Raw genomic sequence first — 26,381 nt, forward strand, 5'->3', positions numbered from 1 at the left:
GGCGGATCACAAGGTCAGGAGATCGAGGTCATCCTGGCTAACACGGTGAAACCTCGTCTCTACTAAAAATACAAAAAATTAGCCGGGCATGGTGGCGGGCGCCTGTAGTCCCAGCTACTCGGGAGGGTGAGGCAGGAGAATGGCTGAACGCGTCTCAAAAAAAAAAAAAAAAAAAAAAGAAAGAAAAAGAAAAAGAAATTTGGGGCACTACCCCAATACTAAAGGACTGTCCAAAAGTCCTTTTTTTTTTTTTTGAGGCGGAGTCTCGCTCTGTCGCCCAGGCTGGAGTGCAACGGCACTATCTCGGCTCACTGCAACCTCCGCCTCCCGGGTTCAGCCATTCTCCTGCCTCAGCCTCCTGAGTAGCTGGGACTACAGGCGCCCGCCACCACGCCCGGCTAATTTTTTGTATTTTTAGTAGAGACAGGGTTTCACCGTGTTAGCCAGGAGAAGTGCCCCAAATTTCTAATCCCTTAAGCCAGGACCTTGGTAACCCTGAGGTGTGATGGAGACTCTGGACAGAACCACCTGTTGACCTGTCCAGGACCCAAATATGCACCAGGGCCAGGGATCTGTTACCAAAGGTACTGTATGTGTGAAAGATGGAGAGAGACCCAGACCCCAGATAATAGAGGCATGATAGATATATGATCGTTAAGATGGAGAAGCCAGGCTGGATTCTAAGCAGGGACTTAGAAGGGGAAACGAAGTGGAAAGTTTTCCCCCACTCTCCCTTCCCTACTAAAAGCCAGAAACCAACATCTTCTACCATTAGCCTTTCAAAACTGGGTCCCAGGATCTTGATCTCCAGGAGGTCATAAAAATACACACAGGGACACCAGAAGCCACCTACAGATTTATTAAACTTTATTTCCTCTGAGTCTCTGGGCAGTCAGCAGGGATGTAAGGCGAAGTGGCAGTAGCTGAAGGGGCCTGAGCAGAGCTGGTGCTGGGAGGGGCCGGCATGGACAAGAAGAAGAGGAGGAGATTTAAATATCCAGGGCTGAAAGCCAGTTAATAGGTCTCCTTCATCTGTTTTTGTATTTTGTGTAGCATCTCCTGCATCCGCCGCAGCTGGAATAGGCACAGGCATCAAAATGGGGCCTTTTGGAGAGTCCTTTAGTATTGGGGAAGTGCCCCAAATTTCTAATCCCTTAAGCCAGAACCTTGGTAGCCGTAAGGTGTGATGGAGACTCTGGACAGAACCACCTATTGACCTATCCAGGACCCAAATATGCACCAGAGCCAGGGATCTTTCTATTACCAAACAAAGAGATACCAACGTTGGTGATCAAACAGGAGACCTCCCATATACCCCATACTGCTCTCACCTCCTCATCTTTCTCTCGGATAAGCTTCTCAGTTTCTGGATCTGTCCCCGGTGGGACAGCAGGGATGGGGAAGTCGGTACCACTTTCCCGAGTCAGTTTGCTAAAGGGAGAAAAGGGTTGATAAGGCTAGGAGGACCCCAGCACCCGCTTAGATTGAGCCCAGGGCCTATAGAAGAACCAAAGTAGGGCTTGGTGTCACCCAAGGCTAGGCTTGGGATCTCCCCCTGCCAGCTTTGTCCTGGCTTCTGATCATACTTGCGATTCCGTTCCTTCACCACCAGGCGGGTCATGCTCTGGATGCACTGTGCCCGGTAGTTCTCATAATGTGTCTCCCGTGTCACATCCTTCAGGTCCTGCATGTGGGTACGTACCAGCATTGTCCTCAGCTTCACGAAGTCGCAGTGCCCTGGGTTTTCCACTGCATAGCAAGGCTAGGGGTCAGCCAGAGGCATAGGTAGGGGAGAGCCACTGAGAGCAAGGAGATACCCTGGTCACAGACTCAGTGCTTTACCTTCCACGATGCCCCAGGGGTAGAGTCGACCCCGAACTCGCCGCCCTCTGGCCTCTACTACAGTGTTGCTGCCAATTACTGCAAATGGGATGCTTTCCTGGAAGAGGTTAGGGGTGCCTGTCAGCACCCTCTGTTCTCACCTCTTTCTTTCCACCTGTATCGTCATCTTCTCTGCTTCATTCTAGGAAGCCAGGGTCCTTTCCCACCCTGATAGCCTGCATATAGAATTCTACTCCCTTTTTCTACCTGGAAGAAACAAGATGGGAATGGGATGCCCTAGAGTGGCCCCACCTTTAGGGCTTGGTCCTGCAATTTGAAGTCCTCATCCTCATCAGAGTCACAGTCTGGGAATTGATAGATCTTGATTCCAAAATGCTCAATCTCCTCCCGGATCTGACAAACAGATGGGGGGCCCACAGTTCTGGGGACCACGTCCTTTCTAGAAGCCCACCTGATCCCCTCCCACCACCAGCTTCCCTCACTTTGCGTTTCTTGCGGTCCACTTCGGGAGGTGTCAGTGTGTCTGCCTTAGCCAGGATAGGCACGATGTTGACCCGCTGATGCAGGGCCTTCATGAATTCAACATCCAGTGGCCGGAGCCTGGGGAACAGGAATCTGTGACCACCTGCTAGTGGCAGCCCTGCCCCTGGTGCTCTTGGCCTGTTCCCTTGACAGCACTCGGTGGTGCCAGGAGCCTCAGGCTTGGATCATACCCGTGGCCGAAGGGCGAGATGAAGTACAGGCAGCAGTGCACCCTGTTGTCTTGGATGTTCTTTCGGTTCAGGCCACTCTCATCTCGGAAATACTGCTCAAACTGCTGATCAATGTATTCTGCCACAGGCTTCCAGCTGGGGCAGGGACAGACAAGCAGAGAAACTGTGAGAGTGGGAGCCACCTAGTGAGCTCTGGGGCTACAGAGAAGTAGCCCACTCCCTGAGCAGTGTTTTTAAGACACTGTTATTCTCTGGCTTACTTTAATAAATCTTTAGGGAAATTCCTGAATGGGAAGGGGTGTATCTCACGTGTCCTGATACAAAATTAGACTGAGTACTCAGGCAAGTTTAACAAATACTAGCTTGATGAGAGGGAAAGGGCCCAGGTGATCAAACAAAGCAGTAAGAATAGGCTGGGCACGGTGGCTCACCCCTGTAATCCCAGCACTTTGGGAGGCCAAGGCAGGTGGATCACTTAAGGTCAAGAGTTTGAGACCACCCTGACCAACATGGTGAAACCCCGTCTCCACTAAAAATACAAAAATTAGCTGAGCATGGTGGTGTGCACCTGTAGTCCCAGCTACTCAGGAGTCCGAGGCAGAAGAATCGCTTGAACCCAGGAGGCAGAGGTTGCAGTGAGCCAAGATCATACCACTCCAGCCTGGGCGATGGAGCCAGACTGTCACAAAAAAAAAAAAAAAAAAAAAAAAAAAAGAAGAAGAAGAAAAGAATAGCAAGGTGGCTGCAGGCAAATACCAACTGGAAGCCAGGGAAACCCTAAGTCAGGTTTCCAGTGTAACCTCAGAGCCTCTTTGCTCATATGTTTCTAACCTTTCCTCTACCTCTCCAAACCCACTGCATCCTTCAAGGCCCTAAGAACCATCTCTTCCACGAAGGCTCCTTTGACTATACCAATACACACTGCTCTCCCCTTCTCTTCACTACAAAGCAAAACAAATAAATACATAAATTACCCCAAGAACCTCAATTTTCATATCCTTTGCTCTTCTATTATCTTGTTTAATCCTCACTGCCCTGACAGGTGGATATTATGCATTATGATCATCATCACTCTCATTTCGTACATGAAGAAATTAAATCCAGAGCAGCTAACAGATTTGCTTCAGGCCAGGTGTGGTAGTTCAACGCCTGTAATCCTAGCACTTTAGGAGGCCAAGGTAGGTGGATCACTGGAGCCCAGGAGTTCAAGACCAGACTAGGCAACATAGCAAGACCCCTATCTCTACAAAAAATACAAAAAAGTTAGCTTGGTGTGGTGCCATACACCTGTATTTCCAGCTACTTGGGAGGTTGAGGTGGGAGGATAACCTGAGCCCGGGGAGCCCTGGGAGCCCTGGGAGCCCTGGGAGGTGGGTGACCAGGCCACTGCACTCCAGCCTGGGCAACAGAGCAAGAACCTGTCTCAAAAAAAAAAAAAACAAAGAAGAAAGGAGGAAGGAGAGGGAAAGGAAAGGGAAAGGAAAAGGATTTTCTGTAGGTCATTTAGCTAGTAAATTCTCTACCCACCTGAGCCCCTACAGCTCAGTGCACTTGCCACTACACATTGCCTGACCCATTTACTAATTTAAGTTGCTATCTGATTGAAACATGTTAGAGAGCTGCCCCCACCTCCCCTGCTTCCCTGTTGCCACTTGACTATAAGCCTGTCAGGGATAGGAATCATTCATGCTTGTTCTGAATCCCTTAAAATGTCCAGCATGGGCTGGACATCTAGTATGTGCTCAATACATTCTAGTTGATTTGATGCTCCTCTGTTGCCATGTTGAAATTCTTAAAAATTTTGAACAAGGGGCCCTACATTTTCATTTTCACTGGGCCCAACAAATTATGTTGCTGGTCCTGCAACTATCATTGTTAAAATTCCTGAGTATGCTGTAAATAGCCCTTTACACTTTTCAGTGCGCATGCATCATGTTAGGTGATGTTCAGATCAATTGGAGAGGTGGTAAGGTCTGGTGTATATATATATATATATATATATATATATATATATATATATATTTTTTTTTTTTTTTTTTTTTTGAGACGGAGTCTCGCTCTGTCGCCCAGGCTGGAGTGCAGTGGTGCAATCTCGGCTCACTGCAAGCTCCGCCTCCCGGGTTCACGCCATTCTCCTGCCTCAGCCTCTCCGAGTAGCTGGGACTACAGGCGCCCGCCACCACGCCTGGCTAATTTTTTTTTTTTTTTGTATTTTTAGTAGAGACGGGGTTTCACCGTGGTCTCGATCTCCTGACCTCGTGATCCGCCCGCCTCGGCCTCCCAAAGTGCTGGGATTACAAGCGTGAGCCACCGCACCCGCCAAGGTCTGTATATTTTAATTAAATAAATGTCTAACAAAATGAGTATATATGGAGGTGCACTTTAAACTGTGAGGTGCCTGGCAAATGAAATTATTAGTATTATGGAAGGTAAGAGACAGTAGGTAAATTGACTGAAGGAGATCATTTGCTCAAGATCATGAAGTTACTAAATGCCAATCAAGATTTGAACTCTCTGTCTAGGGCTCTTAGCACTGCCTGCCTAACTTCTTCATCAAAGCTACCACCTTCTTTCCTGTCAATCTCATCCATTCCCCTCTTCATCTACTCACTTAGGTCTGACCATTACCTAAGCTGGAGGTAATGGTCAGATCTACTGACCATTAGCTGCAGGGGGGTCCCTCCAGTGCCTAAAAAATAAAAAAGCCCGAATGATAGGGGGTTGTGGTAAAGCCAGCTTTTCTTTCAGCAGGTAGCCTAGAGGGTGCCTGGAGTTTAAACAAAGTTCCACCATTTTTCCCCTTTGCCTATTCTTCCTCACCTTTACCCTCCCTCCATACATGCTCAGCCCTTCAACAAGATTCTGTGGGGCACCTAAAATGTTGCTAGTGAAAGGAAAAAGGGTGACAGTTTATTTGGCATCTACTATGTAATCAGCTCTGTGCTACATGTTCTCACACTTCACATGTGTTTGTTTTTAAGGCTCTTCTTTCTTATCTTTTTTTTTTGGAAGGTTTCGCTTTGTCTTCCAGGCTAGAGTGCAGTGGTGCAATCACGGCTCACTGCAACCTCAACCTCCTGAGCTCAAGTGATTCTCCTGCCTCAGCCTCCCCAATAGCTGAGACTACAGGCTTATGCCACCATGCCCAGCTAATTTTTAAAACTTTTTGTAGAGATGGGATCTCACTATGTTGCCCAGGCTGGCCTTGAACTCCTGGCCTCAAGTGATACTTCCACCTCAGCCTCTTCTTTCTTATGTCCCTACCCCGTTATAGAATCATAGGGCAGAATTGGAAAGAACATTAAAAATCATCTATTCCAATCCTTTCCTTCTTACTTTATAAAGGAGGAGATGGCTATCCAGTAAGGGAAGTCACATGCTCAAGGTCATAGACCGCTTCCTCCTGATAAGTATGGATATATCTGGGCCTTTACATGTGTACCTGTGTATGGAGAAGGGTGGCTCAGGGGCAGCTGGGATTGTGCTTAGTCAGACATACCACTCTGTGTTGTTGACTGCATCCCCAAAACCTGGTGTATCCACAATGGTGAGCCGCAGCCTCACACCCTTCTCTTCTATGTCCACTGCATGCTTAGTGATCTCCACAGTTTGCATGATCCGCTCTGGAGAAGGGGAAAACTGAGGCCAGGGCAAGCGCGGGGACCTGCCCAGTCCGGATGAACCGCCCACCCCAACCAGCCTCGTCGCCCAGACTCCCTAATCCACACTGCCCACTTCTCCACTCCCAAGCTGCCTGGGGGACTGTTCTCTGGGAACCAGCAAGGAGTACATTTCCCAACACAGGAAATGCCGGTGGCTGTTGGCTCTGGCCCCAGCCTCTTCTCTGCTCCCGGTTTTTTTCTTGGATTCCTGGAATCCTTGGGGGTCAGAGACTCATTCAGAGAGCAAGACTCTGGTCTCTGCCCTGCTTCAGCACCCAAATCTTTAGGGAGCTGGCTGGTGGGCTGCCAGGCAGATAGGCCTATGGAGAGCTGCTGTCAGTCTCTCTAGGAGGCCATGGTTTCCTGCATGTGGGGGAGAGCCTCATCCCCCAGACTCTGGAGTGAGTTTAATTTCCCAAGGCAAGTCTGCCTGATTGTCCTCTCCTTTCCTTACCTTCAGCACCAAGGAGTTTCCGGTCCCGGTACAGATCAGTGAGGAAGAGGCTATTGACAAGTGTGGATTTGCCCAGGCCAGACTCTCCTGAGAGGAGAGAGGACAGAGGCACCAAATCAGAAGGTAAGATCTATAGCCAAAAAGCAACTTCACTGGATCAAGGTTTAGGGGGAACTGCTTTCTTATCTAATCGGAACTAGACCAACCAAACTATAGCATTTTAGAGCTGGGAGGAAGCACAGAGATTGGCTTGGGGGAGCAAGAGATTGCCCAAGGTCACACAAAAAGAGGCAAATGCTAGGGAACTGTTGGTCAGAGGCTCTTTGCAACCAATTCGTACCCCCACCCCCACGCCACCCCACATACATACACTCTCACAGGCCAATGACTCCTGGTTGTTTTGCAAAACAGTACAGCCACTCGCTGCTTGCCCCTCCGACCTATACTCCCTTCCCACTCACTGACACACACACCATCCCCACCTGAAACACACCCTGCCCAACCCAGCCCTGCCCCTTTTCTACCTGCCACCATGAGGGTAAAGTCAAAGCCTTTCTTCACGGACTTTCGGTGGACTTGGTTGGGGAGGGTTGCAAAGCCCACATACTCCTTGTCATCCTAGTAGACAGGAAGGCAGAATGCATCAGGGTGAGGAGCCAAAGGGGCCCCGGCACCCAGTGCCAATCTTCTCTCCCTTTCAGGCCTTTGTCCCAGCCTTAAAAAAGCAGTCAGTGCCAGACTTCTGTGAGTTCCCATCTGAGGCCACCAGCTGGGCCTCCTGCCCTTGCTGAAACTGCAAATTTCCAGTGCCCTTGGGGGCAGATATCTTGGAGCTAGGGCTGACACAGGACTGAAAGAGGTCCCAGATACACACACACACACACACACACACACACACACAACACACACACACACACACACTGCTACCTGCCCCCTGCCCCCTGGTCTTCCTGCAGCAGCCCACTGAAAGGCAAAGGCAGGGCTGGAGGCTCTACCTCAGAGGAATCATAGGGATCAAGCTTGCCCCATGGGCTGCGGGGCCTGGCAGATGGGCTGAGAGGGGCTGGGGCACAGAAGTACTGCTGGTTGTCAGAGGACTGGGGCCACGAGGGGGGTCTGAACTCCAGGTCATCATCATAGAGGTCCGGGGCCTGGGGCCTTGGCTCCGGGACTTGGGGCCTGGATGCCCAGGTCTTAGCCTCTGGTGGGTGGCAGCTCTCATTTCCTGAGAAATCCTTCACGAACTTGCTAAGTTCTCCATCATCCGTGGTGTCCTCCAGGAAACGCTTGATCTGGGGGAAGCGGGGTGGGTGGAATAGATGGGTGGTGCCGGGAAGGGAGCCGGAAGGGAAGAATGAGGAAGGAGACAGAAGACAGGAGAAGGCAAGAGGGAAAGGGAAAGCACTTGTGGTTAGAAGAGAAAGAAACTGCAGCAAGACAGAGGAAGTGCTCACCATCCCTCCCTCACCTGCTCACAAGCCTCCCCAATCCAATATGCCAGGAAGGGTCCCCGCGTCCAGGAAGTGCCCTGGGCACCCCCAGAGCCCTGGCAACTGCTCTTGGGAACTAAGGAACTCCAGTTCTGGTCTCCTTCTCAGCAGCATGTTTTTTGAGGCTGCCTTTCCTGGGGTTCTGGCCTAGCCAGGGACTGTCTCAGGCCAGGAAGTAAGGCCAGACTGATTAAGATAGAGCAGACAGAGGCATTAAACCCAAAAGGAGAGTACAGTGCATCAGAATGGGGCAGGGACATGAGGGAAGTAGACAGGAGAGAAGAAAGCTGCCTCCATCAGGCAGGTCAACCAGCAGGGGGTTCTGTAGCTCATGTCACTACTGGTCAGTGAGCTGGGGGACTGGGGTACAGATTCTACTGCTAGTGCTCAATTCCCAGGGTTCACTGCCCAGCGCTCAGTATAGCTGATCCTACCCCTTACTCCAGAAACTGAGCCACACCCAAATCTGACCCTGGGCCCTGGGAGAGAAGAGTAAACCGCCAGTGGATGCTGACTGTGGGTGGAAGGCAGCTGGGAGAGACCAAGTGAGGGAGGATGGAAGAGCCTGGGGAAGGCTGGGCCTCCAGAGCTTCTGACAGCCCCCAACTGTGAGGGACATATAAGGGGAAACACCCTCAGTTGTCTCCTTACCCCCTCTGCCCAGAGCCAGCAGTGCAGGAGAGGGCCTGGCCTGAACCATGACCCACAGCGAGTGGAAGGCAGAGAATGGACTGACTCCTCTGTAGAAGCCTGTTCTACCCCATCCCCAGCTCAGAAGAGGAACTGTTTCCCCCAACTCTCATTGTCAGCTCTAGACCCTAAAGATTCTCCTCTCCTTTGGGGGTCAGCCTCCTTCGTGGGGTGCCTGGCAGTGCTGGGCTCAGCTCTGCCTCACAATACCCACGTGCCACCCCCAGACAATGGACAAGGGCCGGCTGCAGGGGCTGACTCACTCTCTAAGGGTTAGCCAAGCCAGTGGGGACTACCCCAGACCACTGTGGAGTCCCAGCTAGAGTGGGGAAGATAAGATGGCCACAGTCTTCCTGCAAAGGGAAGAATTGAGGGAGGCAGATATGCATACTGCCAGGTGTATGCCAGAGGGAAGAGGTTGAGATAGGGAGGTTAGAGGGAAAAGTCTGCTAGGAGCTACTGCCAGGCTGTTGCCTCTGAAGTCTTCACACCTGCTTATAGCCATAGTCTCCGGTGCTCGCCTGGACAGCAGGGAGGAAAAGAGGCCCCTTAGCCCAAAACTGGAACCAGCAGGTGGAGGCTGGGTGACCAGAAGAGGCTATCCTGAGGCAAGCCTAACCCAAGGCTTTTCTCACCTATGATATTTGTGAGGTCCGGTGGTGACCACACATCCCAGTCTATGCCTGTTGTCCTGGCATCATGATTAATTGTGCCCTTTCACTCTCAAAAGTGTCCCAGCTTAGACAATTAATTACATAGCAACAGAGAAGGGGTGGGACTGGGGGCAGCCAGACTTGTTGTTGGGCAGCTAATAAGTCTGGGGAATTCCAGAAAATCCTGCCTCTCTGCACAAATCCACAATGACCCAGCAGTTGGTCTGGGGGTCAGGACAAGGGTGGGAGAGAGAAAGCTGTGCTTCACCTGGTTTCCCAGGAGCACTGAGTGGAGGGGCAGGGAAGGGAGAAAGGAAGGCCCTAATGAAGATCCCTAGCCCCCACGATCTTCCAGCAGAGCCTCCAGGAACCCAGCACCATCCTCATCTCTGCCAGCCCTGGCTGCTCATCCGCATGGAGGGGGCCACAGGGGCTCTAGACAAGGAGTCAGGACACCAGGGTCCTCGCCTCCTGCCTGTCCATCCCCACTCCCAGCTCTGCCAGTGACCAAATCATTTTCTGACTTTGAGCCCCAATCCCACCCAGCCAAGGCAGGGGGAAGACAGGTCATGTCCACCCATCTCCCAGAGCAGCACCTTACCCCAGCTTCTGTCCTATCCTCAGGGACAGAATTCCCTTGCCATCCCAGTGAACGGTCCATGTCCCACGCTTCAGACTCCCTGTCAGCAAGCTCTAGGTCTAATTTTATCTCCCAGGCAAAGTTCCTCACACACAGAAACAGCCTTGTTTTGATGCTCTCGTTGTCTGGCTTCCTGGCTTCCTCCTTTCCCTTTCTCTTTGACCCCCTTCTGTCTCTGGCAGGGGCCAAAAAAGCCTGTGGAATGTCCTTCCCCACCCCTCTTCTCCTCCCCTTCCCTTGGCTCCCACCCTCCAAGGACAGCTCAGCTGCAGCAGGATCACTTGGTTCCTCTGCAGTCCCCTCCTCCTCTGATTGGCTGCCCCATGACGCCTGCCCGATGCCTACCCTGGTGGGCACAGCACCAACCTCCCAATGTCTGTTTGCAGCACAGGCTTTTGATCCATTTGACCTCTCCTGTTAACCCCCAAGGACACTGTGGCCTGTCTGAGGACTATGAGCTGTCCCCAAGTGACCTGGCCCATCAGCACAAGAGGACAGCCACCCAGGATACCCATTCCCAAAGGATTTCAATCCCCCAGTCCCTCTCTTTCACCTTAACTTTAAACAGTGCTGGAGTAGGATGAGATGTCCTATACTCCCCCATATAGGTTTTCGTGGGAATGGTCCCACACTTCTTCCCAAGTGTTCATTTGTTTTTTTTTTTTTCCAGTGGGGAACATCACTGTCTCAGAAACCTGCTCCTAAATATCCCTGCAGGGAGCACCAGCCACAGAGGAGACTTTGCTCCAGGGACTCCCCTTACCCTAGGACACCTGACCTCTGACTTATAGCAACCTGTATCAATTGCATCACTCCATGGCTTCCATAGCGTCAACAGGGGAGCTGTTAGCACTTGGTCTCTGAGGAGCACGGGTTCAAGGCAATGGGAGGCTGGCAGCCCAGAAGCTTCAGAGCTGCCATTTAGGTGGGAGATAAATTAAAGGGCCTGGTTGGAAGTGTGCACTCAACTAGGAGTCAGGGGGCCGCTGTTTCTGGTTGGGTGGAAACATCTTTTGTGAGTCTGGATAATGTCTTAATTTGAGGACCTTAATGTTCAGTTGTGAATGGCCCTTCCTTGCCTCCCAAGGAGGCTGGGGAGAGAGAGCACCCCCAGATGATAGATACCTTAAGCTGCTTTGAACCTGAGAAGAGAAGGTGCATCCCAAGTCACAGGATGGTCATTAATGTCGGCCTGTCATTCTTTTCACATGTAAATTTAAACCCCCTGGCGCACCTGGGTTGGGGAGGTCTCCCCCACTGATTCCCAAAGCAGCTAGGACACTGACCTCCTTTGACAAACAGACCCTCATAGAGGAGTCTGATCTGAACCAGACAGCCTAAGAACTTGGCTGGCTTGAGGGCAGGGGCCTGAGGATGGGGACTTTGGTGGTGGTGGTTGGGGTGGGGGGGGTGTCTTTAATTAGAGAAGAACAGTGTGGCCTCAGACAAGCCGAAAGCACCAAGACCTCAGCTGAACTGAACTTAGTGTGTGGCAGAAAAAGCCCCTCTAGCCCCTGCTGGGCTTGGCACTGGGGACAATCAGTGCTTCCCTAGGCTTCCATCCCTAGAACAATCAGTCCATCCATCCACCATGTGGGGAGAAGTGGGGGAAAGGAATAAGGACAGGCCTCTCTCAGGAACCCCCCTTGGGGGAAGGTCACAGGGTCACCAAGACTTCCTGGCCAAGGCTTGGGCCTCTGCCTGGACACAGCTTGAGAGACAAGAGCCCAAAAGGTTGGCCCTACCAAACCTGAAAGCTTCTGATCCCGGGGGGCCCAGGGAGCTCCCTTCTGGAGGCTGCCCACAGCCAACATCCCGCCCCACAGGCTGGTCAGGGATCCCCCACTGCTATAAACAGTTTGTGTCCCCCAATGCAGAGGGCAAAGGCTGTGGGGCTTCCAGACTGGGAGGAGAGGACGGTGTGTGGCCTGGAGGTCCTGACACCCTTACGTTATTTGTGGCAGGCTCTGGCAACAATGTCAGGAGAAGAGATGACATCTTCAGAGCCAAGCATCAAAACTTCCTACCCAGGCACCTCCAGGGAGGCTGGCTGGGGTTACTCTTTCTCTTCCCACTACAGGCAGGTGGCAGGGATGGGTGCCCCCACCCCCACACACTGCAGAGGGACCTGGCTGGTGGGGAGGGACCGGGCAGATGCAGCAGGAGGAAGCTGTCCCATGGTTCCTGTCCCGGAGGCAGAAGGATATAGCTAATTCCACCGGGTAGGATGGTGGGCTGGGCCTCCCCCCTCAGGGGTCCCTTTGGGAAAGGCCCAGGAACTGCCCCTTGTCGGGCTGAGGGAAGGAGGGGCCAAGCTTCTCACCATCCCTCCTGGGGAGGCAGGCAGTGTTTGTGGGCCTCCTCTGTGTTTTCCAAATGAAGTTGGTGCTGGCCCCTGTGCCCAGGGTAGGTGGGTGAGGAGGGGTTACTCAGGTAAAAGCTGACCCAGGCGAGGATGGAGACCCTCATCTCCGCTTATCACTGATGTGCCTTCCCCAGCCCAACATGCGCGTCTCCACCAGCGGGCACCTCCCTCAGCACGGACCCCCCCCTTCGTCCTAGAGCGCAGGCATCACCCAGGGGTCGGGGCCCACTCCGTGGCTGCTCAGAGGGAAAAACTTGGGAGCAGCGACGCACCGCCGCCCGGCAGCAGTGCCAGCCTGTGCCCGGGGCCGGCGACGGCGCCTCCCACCCTGCACAGCCTTGGTTGCGGCGCCGCGGGTCCCCTTGGAGCCGCCCGGGAGCGACCGGCCCTGCGCACCCCAGCCCTGCCCCGCGCCCGCCTGCCCGCCTGCCCGCCTGCCCGCCTACCCGCCTGCCCGCCTGCCTGCCTGCCTGCCTTACCATGGCTGCAGCCCGGGCGGGGCCGGCTCCGCCTGGACAGCGCCCGAGCGACCAGCGGCGGAGCTGCGCGCCGACCTCGCCGCACCGCCGTCCCCCTCCCGCCTCCCCAAGTGCGGACCGCTGAGGGAGGGGCCCGGCGGTGGGGGCGGAGCGAGTCGGCCCCGGGGCGGGGCCTGTACCTCAGCTGCTAGCGGTGCCGGCGCGAACCGGGTCGGGGTGCCCAGCTGGGGGCCGGCCTCGCAGCCCGCGACCCCCGGATGCGCAGAGTATGCAGAGTCACCCAGGACAGAGCGGGGAGCCTCAGCTTCTCGTCCCCGGGCTGCACTGGACACCTGGCTCTTTTTTACTCAGCTCCAGAAGCACCGCGGCTTGAGCCAGTTCCCAAAGAAAAAGGAACGGCCCACCTGACATCCCCAGAAGGAGACGCCTTTGGAAGGGATGGAGAGTTGCTGCATGAGTTGGAGAGAAACCATTAGTTACCGCAGGGATTCAACAAGGTTTTCACAAAGTGAAGCCTGCTGATGCCCAAGTTACTGATCACTACACCTCCGGAAGGGGAATGTCAGATATTCTCCACCTCCACCCGAGCTGTGAAGGGGCAGGTTAGAGGCAGGTTCCCTTCGTGCAGTACCCCAGATTACAGATTAAAGAGGATTTGCTGCACAAATTATCCAGGGATCATCTGCTGGAAGGATAGAAGGGAGAGGCTGAGTGGCTTTAACAGGGCGGTGGAGCCTTGCCTGTGGCTGAGGACAGTGGGGAGGGCCTCAGGAGAGGCCAACCCAGGCGTGACCCAGGCCCAGCTGGGCCACTCTTCCTCTGACAAGCAGGTGAGATGCCGAGGGGACAGATGCCCAGAAGCTTTAGAGGCATTAGAGGCTCAGAAGGGTCAGAGCAGCAGCTAGGGGAAGGCAGATGCTTGGTGAGTGGGGTGTTGGTGAGGGATTCCCTGAGCTAAGTAGGGTCTGAGCTGGTCAGGCTCCTGTGGAAGTTTCCAGAAGCATGTCCCTTCCTGACCCGTCCAAGACCCCTCTCTCAATGGCAGGCTGACTGGCTTCTGCTTGAATACACTCTGGACAAAACTGAGACCCACAGGCACGGCCCTCTCTGTTGGTAGAAGTGCCAGAGGCCTGCCTGCTGTATTTCAGTCTGACCTGTGAACCAGTAGCAGTGGTTGGGACCAGTCAGAACTCAGCCAGGAGAGGGAAGAGGGCCTGGGGCAGCAGGTAAGATCAGGCTGAGAAAAACAATGGGGCTGCTACTGGAGATGTTATTGGCTGTTTGGCACTGGTGGACTGGAAGATGGCAGGGTGTTCATGAGCTAGCAGGTTGAGGAGAAACCTTCCTAGCTGGGTGGCCTTGAGCAACTTACTTCATCTGTCAGGGTCTCAATTTCCATACCTGAAAATGAGGGGATTAAACTAGATGATTTCTAAGCTTCCTTACAGCTCTGGCCTTCTAAAAGTGGATGCAGTGGGGGAAGGAGGATATGCTGTATGCTACTATAGGCCTTGGAGGAAGATAAGAGAACAAGGCAGCAGCAGGAGGTGCTGGAGAAAGGTTGGCCATGCAGTGATTCAGGAGAGGGCCCAGGATCTGAGTGAAGGGGGAGGACGTGTAGGATGGGGGCAGCAGATTGGCTTCCCTGAAAGGGAACCTCTAAAGATACAGAGAGGCTCCCAGAAAAGACCTGGGGTAGATCAGGGGATCTGAAGCTGTACTCAAGAAAACAGACATAAAGAGAGAAACCAATGGCAGTTGGAAGTCTGCAGAAGCAGCAGCTGCTGCTACCATCAGCCCCAAATGTCAAGCTTGGGCTATACAAAGCCCCACTCTTCAAAGCCCTGGGCCTCCAGTACTCATATATGCACTCTAAGAATACCTCTTGTGTGCTTCCAGAGTCCTGTGGCCTGGGGTGAGGAGAAAGCCTACATCAGGGAAGACAGGCCCCAGCAGAAACCCTTGTTTTCCTGTATTATAACATGCCCCTCCCCGCGGCCTCAGCTGAATTCCAAGTGTGGACACAACACATCTCAAAAGGCAGCCCAACCAGCTCATCCTCAGCTGTGGCTGGAATCCCAGCCCTTCTCTGGCACCTGCTGCCCAGGCTCCAGAGGGCCCTGTGTGTCCTGAGGCAGGTTGGTACCAGCTTGCCTTGAGGAAAGTGAGGCCCCAAGCAAGTCCTGGGACCATGGAACTTAGCTCTAAGCCAAGAATATTGGGGTCTGATCTCTTTCTAATCACTGTACCACAGGCCTAACATGAGGCATGCTGGGTGAAATAAAAGCTGAAGACTGACTTTGAGCCATCCCACCTGCACAAGCCCTGCATGCTAACCTACTGCAGCATTCGGAGAGCTCTGAGAGAACTTGGCCTGGGCACAAGTCCCATGCCAACTTGGCTATTATCTCACTGCCTGAAAGTCCCTTGCCCTCTCTGGGCCTCTGTTTCCCCCACTGAAAGAGAAGACTGGACTTCTCCCAACTCTAGCTCTTACATTCTGTGTGATGGAGGCAGGGTCTAATACCTGGAGGGCCAAGATACAGCAGCCCTTGCTTGAGTCACTGGCAAATTACCGAGTGCTCTTCCTCATCTCCAGCCAGCAGGTGGCCTGGCCAACTCCGCTTCAGCATGGCTTAGCTTTTGGAGCGCTAGTTCTCCCTCAAAATTCAACATCCCACCAGGCATTGATGCCTTGACTACAGTACAACTCCCCAGGTACTGCTAGGGCATGGTATCTGAGCCAAGTGTCTAGGGGAGTGTCTAGCTGGGAAACTCAGCTCAGCCACCATAGCTCTAGCCTGCTGTCTTGGGCTCCGTTGCTCAGGTCAGGCCAACATGATATGTCCTGGCCCCCTCCACTAGGTCTTTCCTGCCCACCCATAGGTGCAGGTTGTGTGGCACAGGACCTAAGCAAGGAGGCTGCATGGGGCCATCCCAGGGCCCAGGTTCAGAGCCAATAATAAAGAGCAATTACCACAGGAAATCAGGATTTCAGATCTGCATGACTAGCAATGGCCACTTCTGCCTCTCAGTAGCTAAGTTTCCCTAAAGTGGCACAAGAACTAATTGTACATCCCTTCCCCAGTGAGATAGATGAGTCACTGATGATACAGTCAGAGAGTCCTTGGACCAAAGGCTATCACTGGGTTGTGTCTTTCAAGGAAACCTCAGCAAGTCTGTCCAACAAGGTCTGTGGTGGACAAAGGCAATAAACCAAAATACATTAAGCCCAAATCTTCCCCCAGCTGCTGCCACATGTCCCATGATCCTGGGGGCAGGCATAACATGTGGGTGGCAAGGCTGGGGAACACTGTATTTCCTGGCACCTGCTGAATGGCTGCAGAGAGGGGCACTTCCAGAGCTGGCAGGGTGCTAGAAGCCAGCCACTCTGATAGGGCAGACAGTCCTTCCAACACCCTCCGTGAGCAGGGCAGGGCCATAGGAGCTCAGGGTTAGAAGGTACTTACAAACCTCCTAATGTGACTACTCACCAGATGTCTGAAGGCTCCCCTGCCTTCCCAGCCTCTGCTCGAATACCTACCTCCGATGGCCAAAAATTCACTGATTCTAACAACTGCCCTTCAACCTTTGGGCAGCCAAGTTACCAAAGTCTTCACTATACTGAGCCAAAATCTGTCTCTCCCTGGCTTTTACCCTCCATATGCCTCCATGCCGGAAGCTTTGCTGACTCATTTCACTGGACTTTGCTTTGTCCTTTGATGTCCACACCCTTTCAAGTGACCCATCTGTATACTTTTCTCTACCAAATTCACCACAGGCTCCTCAAGGGCAGGGAGTATGTCTTTTCTTTTAACCTCTGCTCACTTCAAATCAGCAAACATGTGATGTGATGTTTGTCTGGGTGTCCAGGCCTCTGCCCCCAGGAGATGGCTGATCAATATGGATTCACTAAAAGGACTCATTGATTAGTTTTCCATTCTGATTTTAGAGCCCAGACAAGCCTTGAGGCTCTGCGCTTCATTGACCCTTCACTTGCCCTTCATCCTGGCTGCTCACAAGCTCACACCCACCTCCCAGCCCCGTGGTTCACATGCAAAGACACAGATGTTACTCCCTCTAAAACCTTTCCCTTCACAATTCTTGATATCTAAAGGTGCTGCTGAAATATTGAGAAGTATTTTCCAGGGAGACGTGGCTATAGAAGAAGGGTTTCTATACCATATAGTTGACTCCCTGGGACAGACTGCTCCGTAAAATGCTTCCAGCTTTGATGAACAAACACTGAGCCTCAATTTCTTCATCTGTGAAATAGGGAGAATAAATCCACTCATAGGTTACTATGAAAACCCACTAATGCACTTAACATGATCACTAAATGAATGGTAGCTATTATCTCCACTAATAAGAAAATTATCAACATCAAACCAGTAACTGCCAACTGTGACTATTTCAAATGCCTTCCCTCCAAAGGATTTGGAGTGTGCATGTGTAATAGGTGTAGAGAGATGGGAGGACAGAGAATACCAGAGTAATGCCTTAGATTAAAGTGACATTGGAATGACCAAACCGCCACCACCTGTTGAGTCAGCTTCTCCAGCTAGACACCATCTCTAGAAAGCTGGTGCTTGGTCTCAGACCTACCAACCCAAATTCCCAGAAACAGCCACTGTGGAGACCCCTGGAACTAGATGACTTTGCCGGCAGTGGGTATGACAAGGAAGCGACACCCACAGTGTCAGCCTGAGCTTCCCTCAGGAACTGCCTCACATTCTGTCCCCCTCCTCCAGGCTTCATTCAGCCCCCAAGGTGCAGCTGTCTCCTGCTGCTCCCCTAACAGCAGCTGAGCCAAAGGCAGCTGAGCAGAGGAGGGTGAGGGGACATGGACATTTCTGCCTCTCAGGACAGCCTTCCTCTGGCTGAGCACCTGTCAGGGTGGCTCCTGGGTTACAGATTTACTTCCTCACCCAAGTATGCACCCTGGCCTCTGAAGCCAAGCTCCCTAATCTACCCAGGCCCACTGTTTCTGTTACTTGGAAAATCCACCATTTCAAACAGCACCAAACTACTCTGCAGAAAGATGTGATGTTGGAGATGGGTTTCAGTCACCACACACCTTCTGAAAATACACCAAAAAGTCCACAATGGATGTGGCAGATTCTTCCCTATGTGGGATTATTCTGGGCGAAACAAAGAACTAAGGGAGTCTGGCCTCAGCTCTGCTATCAAGTCTGAGAGAAAAGCATCGTATATTCCTGCCCCCATTTTATAGGCAGAGGGAGTAACCTGCCCAGGTCTCACTGTGAAGCCAGGACATTGTCCCCTCTGTGCTTCCAGGCAGACTGCACCACAGCTTGTACTAGGTGACCAACTGTCCTGGTCTGCCCAGGACTGAGGGGGTTCTTGAGACATGGGACTTTCAGTGCTAAAACCAGCAAAGTCCCAGGCAAACCCTGATGAGTTGGTCAACTTAGCCTGTCTCCAGATTAGCAAGTCTTAGCCAGAGGTCACCAGCCTTCCATCCTGCTCCGGAATTGGCTGCCCATGGTAGCTGGAAATGAACAGGGTGCCATCTGACAGGGTAAGATGCTTGCTTCCTAAGAAGCTGTGCAACAATGGTCAAACTGCTATAAAAATCCTCCCAAGGCCGGGCGTGGTGACTCATGCCTGTAATCCCAGCACTTTGGGAGGCCAAGGTGGGCAGATCACAAGTTCAGGAGTTCGAGACCAGCCTGACCAACTTGGTGAAACCCCGTCTCGACTAAAAATACAAAAACTAGCTGGGCGTGGTGGCGGGCACCTGTAATCCCAGCTACTCAGGAGGCTGAGGCAGGAGAATCACTTGAACCCGGGAGGCAGAGGTTGCAGTGAGCCGAGATCGCGCCATTGCACTCCAGCCCAGGCGACAGAGCAAGACTCTGTCTCAAAAAAAAAAAAAGCCTCCCAAGATGCCCTGCCCCGTTTTCAGCAGTTCTGCTCCATTCTTTCAACAACTCTCTTTCTTCTCAACTACGAGCCTCTACCCAAAGCAAGAGAAATGCCAGGTGCAGTGGTTGGTGCCCATAGTCCCAACTACTCAGGAGACTGAAGCAGGAGGATCACTTGAGCCCAGGAATTCGAGATGACAGTGAGCTACTGATCGCACCACTGCACTCCAGCCTGGGCAACAGAACACTTTAAAAAAAAAGCGAGGGAGGTTTCCTTTCACACAGCCCATGACCTAGGATTCTGTGAACATCCTCATGAATGTGGAAACTCCCTGAGTTCCTCAGAGGCTTTGGATTTCACTTTGTAAAGGAAGCCAACCTTAGCAAAATGTCCCTGTGATTCAGAAGCCAACAGGAGGCTGATCATCCCATCCCTTAGGGTGATGACATGTCACCCAAAAGACACTGAGGTCTGCCTTAAGTATCAGTGAGATGGCCTCCTCTGATTCCTGGCCTATTTTCCAGAGTTGGTTTCTTGCATAATTGATAGAGCAGAGAGTAAACCACCTTGCCCTATGACAGCCTGAGAAGTCACATTTAAGGATGAGTAGGTCAGATGCCTTGAGGACACAGGATCTTGGGGCTAATGCACCCTGTCCATCAAAGGCATTGCAGCCCCTCCCATCAGAACTGCTTTATTTCCAGGAACTCCCCAGGGCTGTGTGAGAAGGCAGCCCCCAGTAACCCTTTAGGGCACCCTCAGGACCTTCCTCTTGAGCTTTTGCTAGTTCTGATCCCAAAAAAACCCCATCAGGAATGCTTCCCTCAGTCCAGCACAACCTCCTCTGGGGAGACTCCAGCCCCTAATGTCCCAGTCCAAGGATGAGAAGCATCTGTCCACCCCATTCCTTAGACAAAAGTGCTTTGAGGGGCCATTTGGGAAGGGACTGACACTTAAAAGAAAGAGATGGGCTGAATCAGGCACCATCCCCAGCTGTTCACCCAGAGAGGCTTGTGAAGCTCAACAACAAACATGATGCCTTCCACAAGCCAGGTATCATGGCCAGGCCACCAGAGAATTCCTGCCAGGAATGGAATCTGGAACAGACTCTATGGTCAACCATTCCCAGATCAGAGGAGTCAGAGGCCTTGGACACCAGCACCACAGCGTCTCCATCCTGAGGCTGCATGGGGCCATGCCAGCTGAGGGACAGGCCGGGGAGAGCCTAGCTCTCTCATGCATTAGAGAGCACCTGGCCCACCTCCATGCCATCCTACCTCCAGAGAGCCAGAGAAGACCAGCAGCCCAGCTGCCTGGGAGCCTTCTTTTCTTGGCTTCTGGGGAGCAGCTCTGCTGCTGAACAGGGCTGGAGAGCTGTAATTATCGAGACAGGATAAGAGCTATTTTAGGAAGGAGCCATCCTGTTGCCAAGGCTTTTGACTTCCTAAACTAAAACATGATGCACAGAAAAAGGGGGTGAAGGTGGGGGAGAACAGGGAGGAGCCTGCTCAGTCAAAAACATCAAATCTTGATGGAAGGGAAATATTAACTCCTTCCCAAAAGTACAGATTTGCATCTAGGGGTGAGCAAAAGGCTAGCTAAGACACCACCATCCCCTGGCTTTGGGAAGGAGGGCATAACCTGATCCCCTACCCATCTCCCTGCAGACTCCCTCTCTCCTAAGACCCTCCAAGAGCGCTTACTCAGGCTGTTCCATCTATTTTGACATTTGAGCACAAACTATTTCATATTGTTGTTTAAATGTTTCCTGTCTGTGTTTTATCTCCCCAACCACATGGCAAGTTTCTCAAGACCAAGGAATATGTGTGCTGTGAAGCTTCAATTCTTCCCCTAAAAGTGCCTAGCAGAGTGCTAGGCAACTGAATAAAAATTGTTTATGGAAGGAAGGGAGGGAGGGAGAGAGGAAGGAAGGAAGGAAGGGAGAAAGGGAGGGAGGGACTTACTGTCTTGCATGGAGATAATTTCTGAAAGTAGCCACTCCCACCTACAGCTGAGCTCAGGGCATGAGGTTGGATAAGAACCCATGGCAGTGGGAGGTGGCAGCCTTGTTTCTGGTCACCTCCCCTTCAGCTGTTCCATTATCTGAGCTTAGGCTGACTCCCACTATGCACTCATTTGTTTTCTATCTGTGGCCAACTGTCCACCCTGAGTCAGCCTATGAATGGGACCCATTAGAGGCCATTGCTAGGCTTTGGGTAATAGAGAAATATGGCAAGAGAAAATAATGGAAGTAGGAAGAGCTTTGACCATCTTATCAAACATGGGCCAAGAATAGCCAAAGTACTTATGGGAACAATGCAGCGAAATCAGGACACTGCCAAAATCAGGACACAGGACTGCTGTCCACAAGGTGGACAAAAGCAGAGTCCACCTTGAGTTTTTCCAAGTTGAGGACCCAAATAGTGTGTAACCCAAAAAAGCGACCCCTTTCTGGAATGCCCCAAGCTGAAAAGAGGAGAACCAGGTGGGGACTGATCCAATGGCTACCTAGACAGCCTTCCCACAGAGCACTTGGCAAGATTCATCATCTGCCAAAAGGTCTCTGTTCTTTCTAGGACTGCAACTAGCTCATACAGTGCTTTTGTGCAAATCCCCCTCTGGGGAGATGCGGCCCCACAGGTGCACAGCTTGGCAAATGGAACACAGGTTAGATTTCAGCCCCCCACTTGCCCCCTCTACCAGGTGCTCTTGTGCAGTGAACAATCTGCCCAACCATAGGGAGCAGCTCTGTCTCCCTCCATGCCCACTCCCATTATAGGACATAGGACAGGAGATGGATTTGGATTGTGGGGTGGGCCCAGGAAGACTGGGAGTAACCTCCCAGGAGCATTCTTACCTCCTCATCTGTCATAACAGAGTAGAAGCCAGGCATTCCCGGGGGCAGCAAATGGAATTCAGAGAGTGCCAATAGGAGGGGAAAAAGAGAAATTTACTAAAGATGCCCAGTGGACTTGGGCAAACCTGGCCCAATCCCTTCCTAGTGCAAGTGGCCCAAATAACAGCAGCTAGTATTTACTGAGTGCTCACTGTTGCCAAGCACCATGCTAAGTGTTTTATTGGTAATAGCTTGTAATAATCCTCACAATAACCCTAAGAGGGAGCCATTATTCTCAGTAACAGATGAGGAAACTGAGGCTTGGAGAGGTAAAATAACTTACCCATGGTCACAGTCAGAAAATAGTGGACCCAGGGCCCAAATCCAGTTAGATAACTCGAGTTCGTACTTTACTATGCCCCTACTTTATAGAGCTTTGCTCCCTCTGAGGAGCAGGACTGCCCTTCTCTGCTCTTTGCTGACCATCACTAGGAGGGTTCATGCTGGTTGGGATTGGATGGCATTCCCAGGGCTCTCTCCTCCCCAGGAACTGCTTTATCCATAGCCCTGGCCTCTGTCATGCTCATAGGGCTGGAGTATATTTTGGGCCACAATGCTCACAGCAAGAAGTCCCTGCTGCCAAGATTTACTCCGTGAGGTCTGGTCCCCACCCTCCCCTGCCCCCAGAGAGGCCAAGAGTATAAAGGGAGTGGAGGGTCACAAGGCCTGGGGACACTTCTCTTAAGGATTCTAGAGCTGCAAGACACACTGATGGCCTCAAGGGGAGGCCCAGACATCTCTGAAGATCCTGCCTGGGCAGCACCAATAAGTACCCCAGGTGGTAAAGTTGGGGCATGAGGAGGGTTCTGAGGAACCAGAGAAACACATGAGAAGAGCCCCCAGCCTGAATTAGCGTGAAGTCAACTCTGAGCAAGACCGTGAAGCAGGCGGTTTGCTTTGGTGTATTTTTTAAAATCATGTGATAGCTGATCAACTAAGCTGAAAAGGCCATGAGGCTTAAATTATTCTCCATTCCAGAAGTAACTTCCTGTTAAAAGGAGACTTGAAAATGGGAAAGGTTCCAAGCCCTAAAGAAATGACTCTAATGGAGAAATTTTCAGCAAGATGAGAAGTTCCTCTGCTTCTTCAGGTCAAAATCCCAGCATTTATCTCCTAAACGACCCAGCTCTGTAGATACATAGATGCCACTCCTCACCTGTCCTCCCATCCCCCAAGCCCCCACAGTGGGCCCATAGGAGGGAAAAGCACAGACCTTTTAGCCACCAGATGACACGATTGTACATTTCCTCAGAGACATCTGAAAGTAACAGAGAGATGGTTGCTTTTCTTCTCTCTGTGGGATGCACATCCCACTCTCCACTACTTGCAGCTCCCTTTCTAGCTCCACATTTCTCCACCCAAAGGTGCCCTCAGACCTTGGTCCTCTCCAAGAAGCTCCTCCAGCCTAGGACTATATATCATATTCCCACTCTCCCTTTCTCTTTTTTACACCCTCTCTCTGTGCCACTGTGAATGCCTTTCTCCTTCTGGAATCCCAGCTCATCTGCATCCCAGTCTCTCCACTTTGTAGCCAGAGTATTTACCTGAGGCTCTTATTCTATTTAACAGCCCTTGCCAGCCCTCAACCCAGCTCAGTTCTTCATCCCCACTCAGGAAGCAGCTTTCAACCCTGCAAGCCCCTCTCTACTACCTTCAATTGAAAAGGTAAGCAGTGTTGCCTGGAGGAGTCAATGCCTGTCGCCCGGCCCAAGCATCATCATTGATGTCATTAGCTTGGAGCACAGAGAAGCTGGCAGCGAAGGAATGGAGCAATAGGCTCAAGGATAGGACTAGCTTTGGCACTGGCAGGAGAGCAGCCCTTAGGCCCAGAATGAAGAGGTGGTCTTTCCTGCCCACCCCAACATCCCATCTCACTAAACTGGGGCTGCACCTGGGCAGTCTGCTTCTTCACATACCCAGGAAGAAAGCACTAAACCTTTGAATGGGTTGTTTGCAGGTGTGCTTGGGTGGCACTTCACTCAGTAGTGCCCAACTTGGAAACTCCTTTGGTGGTGATGGTGGTGATAGGCTTGCCTTCTCTCTCTGGAACTTCAGATCCTCACAGAAAGGGCTAGAGTCTATTTTTAAACCGGACAATAAAAGCTCTAGGGAAGGAGAACACTTAGGCTCAAAATCAGGTGTTGTCGGCTGGCTTTGGGGTGTTTCAACTTCAGGATTCAGCAAGGGCCACCATGAGGAGTCAGGTCCATACCTAGGTAAGGACCGAGGAGGCAAGGGCCGAGGGGTCAGTTCCAGTTCTGCATGGATGGAGGGGTTTTGCGAGAGTTCTGGATACCTGGGTGTAGGTCCTTGGGACATGTAGGTAGTTTCTGGGGGTTTTTGGGTTTGCTGTTTATAGATGGGCTCTGGAGTGACAAACATGGATGACTTGTGGGAGCCCTCAGACACTGATCGAGCTGTCACATGGTGAGTTGGCTCTACTGACTGTACCCCTGGGGAGATGGTGACCCTGCGGCCAACCTCGCTGTTTCCTCGGATTGGGGCCCTCACATTGGACTCCACCTGTGATGATACTAAGATCTTTGCGGAGGGCTTGGTTTCAGGATAGACAGAATACTCGTGAAGAGACCCCGGGTCTACCCGTGCAGAAACTCGGTGTACACCATCAGAATCTTTAAGGACAGAGAGTTTGGGCGATGAGTCGAAGTTCATATTCCTACACAAGGCCTTGGGTTTTGAAGGAATTGAACCGTAAGGACCTGTTTCTGATTCTTCTACAGGGACCCTTCTCTGGGCTGTCTGATAGTCTGCAGAGACACAGCTGCTTTTGTGCTCTGGGAGAGAGGGACTCCTTGGAGATCTGGTCTCGTTAGTAGTCGTAATTCTTTGGATGGGCTCAGTTTGTACTGCTTCATCCTTTGGGTAAGACAAAATCCTACGGGGAACTCTGACTCCTTGGGGGTTCTGGACCTTGGATGGTGGGTCATCTTCTAAGATTTGTGATTGTAAGTTATCCTTCTGGTCTTGAAAACTCAACCGACGAGTAGATTTGGCATCTGGGATTGGTGAAGCATGATGGCCGACCTCGCGCCCTGACTTGCTCTCACCGCCTCTTCGTGCTGCTTCCTCTCTGGGTCGACTAACATTCCGTTGTCTGCTTGAAGCATGGGAAGCCAGTGTCTGAGTTTGCTGGCTCTTTAGATGAGGAGAGGAACGGCGGGATGATTCTGTTCTTGGTCCAGTCTCAGTTCCCCGAGGAGTGGGTACTGCATAGTGTCCAGGTCCTGACTGGAGGGAGACAGATCGAGGATAGTCTGATGCCGAATGGGGAGTGGTGGGATGTGCAGCTTCTGATCTTCGGTGGGAAGGGTTCAGGGAAACTGCAGCACTTTGATGGCTTGAGGCAAGAATGTACCCATGTCCCTGCTGAGGGGATGTGTTTGTAGTAACCTCAGACCCTCTCTGTGCTGAAACCGCTACCTTGGCCGCAGGTTTATTTGTCTTGACCATCTGATAGATTGTGCCCTTCTGAGTAGATCCCATATTTTACCAGCTGGCTTGTATTCAGGATCCTAATGATGCCTGAATATTTACTCTGTTTTAAAGCTGCTGTTCTTGGGCTCCCACAAAAGTGGCTGTGGTTCTAAGAGTGTCTCAAATAGTCCCCTTAGCTACCTCTCTGTCTGGTGATGTCATAAAGGAAGGAGCTTCCTTCCTATTAGACATCCTAGTGTACAGTCACAATTCTTCAAAGAATCCCAAAGAAGTACCTGAAAGGAATCTGTGGATTTGTCTTTGGAGTTATATCACCAAGCCTTTGGCAAGTTTTTAACAAAACTGGGATTTCCTTGTATATAGAGAAGGCTCCAGACCCTCCTTTACTCTCCCGAGATTTTAGAAATTCTCAGGACTCATCCAGAGAAGGAATCAGCCAGAAGATCCTATGAAGACAAGGTCAAACCAAACACGCTGTGTTAGCCCATTTTAATAAGGTACAAAGTACAAAGTTGCCCCAATTTTGTTTGAAACCGTACTGTATACAAGTAAAAAAAAAAAAGAGAGAGCTTCAGCTTTTTCCAGGTCTCATGGATTGTTTCATTGCTCCTGGGGTAAAAATCCAGGTTGCTCAAATAATAAAATTCTCACATTCTTGGTCCAGGAGAGTTTAGTGTTTTATTAATAAAAGGGATTTGCCATGTGCAGTGGCTCATGTCTGTAATCCAAGCACTTTGGGAGACCGAGGTGGGTGGATTGCCTGAGGTCAGGAGTTTGAGGCCAGCATGGCCAGCATGATAAAACCTCATCTTTACTAAAAATACAAAAAATTAGCCAGGCATGGTGGCAGGCACCTGTAATCCCAGCTACTCGGGAGGCTGAGGCAGGAGAATCGCTTGAACCTGGGAGTTGTAGGTTGCAGTGAGCTGAGATTGAGCCACTGTATTCCAGCCTGGGTGACAAGAGCAAAACTCCATCTCAAAAAATATATATAAATAAAAAAATAAAAGGGATTTGGGCTGGTGCAGTGGCTCACACCTGTAATTCCAGCACTTTGGGAGGCTGAGGCAGGTGGATCACCTGAGGTCAGGAGTTTGAGATCAGCCTGGCCAACATGGTGAAACCCCATCTCTACTAAAAATGCAAATATTA

The 26,381-nt window shown here is 51.6% G+C and overlaps 1 protein-coding gene across 5 annotated transcripts; it reads right to left on the reverse strand.

Moving 5' to 3' along the window:
• Positions 1 to 844: 844 nt before the first annotated feature.
• SEPTIN4 (septin 4) lies at positions 845 to 25,385 on the reverse strand. Of its 5 annotated transcripts, XM_003272312.3 has the most exons (14): positions 23,690 to 25,385; positions 22,987 to 23,031; positions 21,735 to 21,742; positions 7,667 to 7,963; positions 7,196 to 7,289; positions 6,672 to 6,758; positions 6,055 to 6,178; positions 2,556 to 2,690; positions 2,325 to 2,442; positions 2,134 to 2,235; positions 1,843 to 1,939; positions 1,587 to 1,749; positions 1,332 to 1,431; positions 845 to 1,074 (listed from the first exon to the last, which is right to left on the reverse strand). In XM_003272312.3, the coding sequence occupies exons 1-14, from the start codon at positions 25,275 to 25,277 to the stop codon at positions 1,015 to 1,017; spliced, it is 3,018 nt and encodes a 1,005-aa protein (XP_003272360.2). In that variant the 5' UTR covers positions 25,278 to 25,385; the 3' UTR covers positions 845 to 1,014. The 5 variants fall into 5 exon arrangements, with proteins under 5 accessions (XP_003272360.2, XP_030682873.1, XP_003272359.1 ...); XM_030827013.1 differs by lacking the exons at positions 21,735 to 21,742; positions 22,987 to 23,031; positions 23,690 to 25,385 and adding an exon at positions 12,989 to 13,105; XM_003272311.3 differs by lacking the exons at positions 21,735 to 21,742; positions 22,987 to 23,031; positions 23,690 to 25,385 and adding an exon at positions 10,106 to 10,452.
• Positions 25,386 to 26,381: the final 996 nt, after the last annotated feature.

This window comes from Nomascus leucogenys, chromosome 14 (genome assembly GCF_006542625.1).
Source record: "Nomascus leucogenys isolate Asia chromosome 14, Asia_NLE_v1, whole genome shotgun sequence".
Classification (NCBI taxonomy): domain Eukaryota; kingdom Metazoa; phylum Chordata; class Mammalia; order Primates; family Hylobatidae; genus Nomascus; species Nomascus leucogenys.

Bases quoted from the DNA above. Each gene is read 5' to 3' on its own strand.
- SEPTIN4 (XM_003272312.3), bottom strand. From the start codon at position 25,277: ATGGGATCTACTCAGAAGGGCACAATCTATCAGATGGTCAAGACAAAT. The intron at 1,940-2,133 runs GTGGGGCCACTC...AACCTCTTCCAG, and splicing joins TGCAGGACCAAGCCCTAAAG to GAAAGCATCCCATTTGCAGT. The intron at 1,432-1,586 runs GTATGATCAGAA...TTCTCCCTTTAG, and splicing joins GTGAAGGAACGGAATCGCAA to CAAACTGACTCGGGAAAGTG.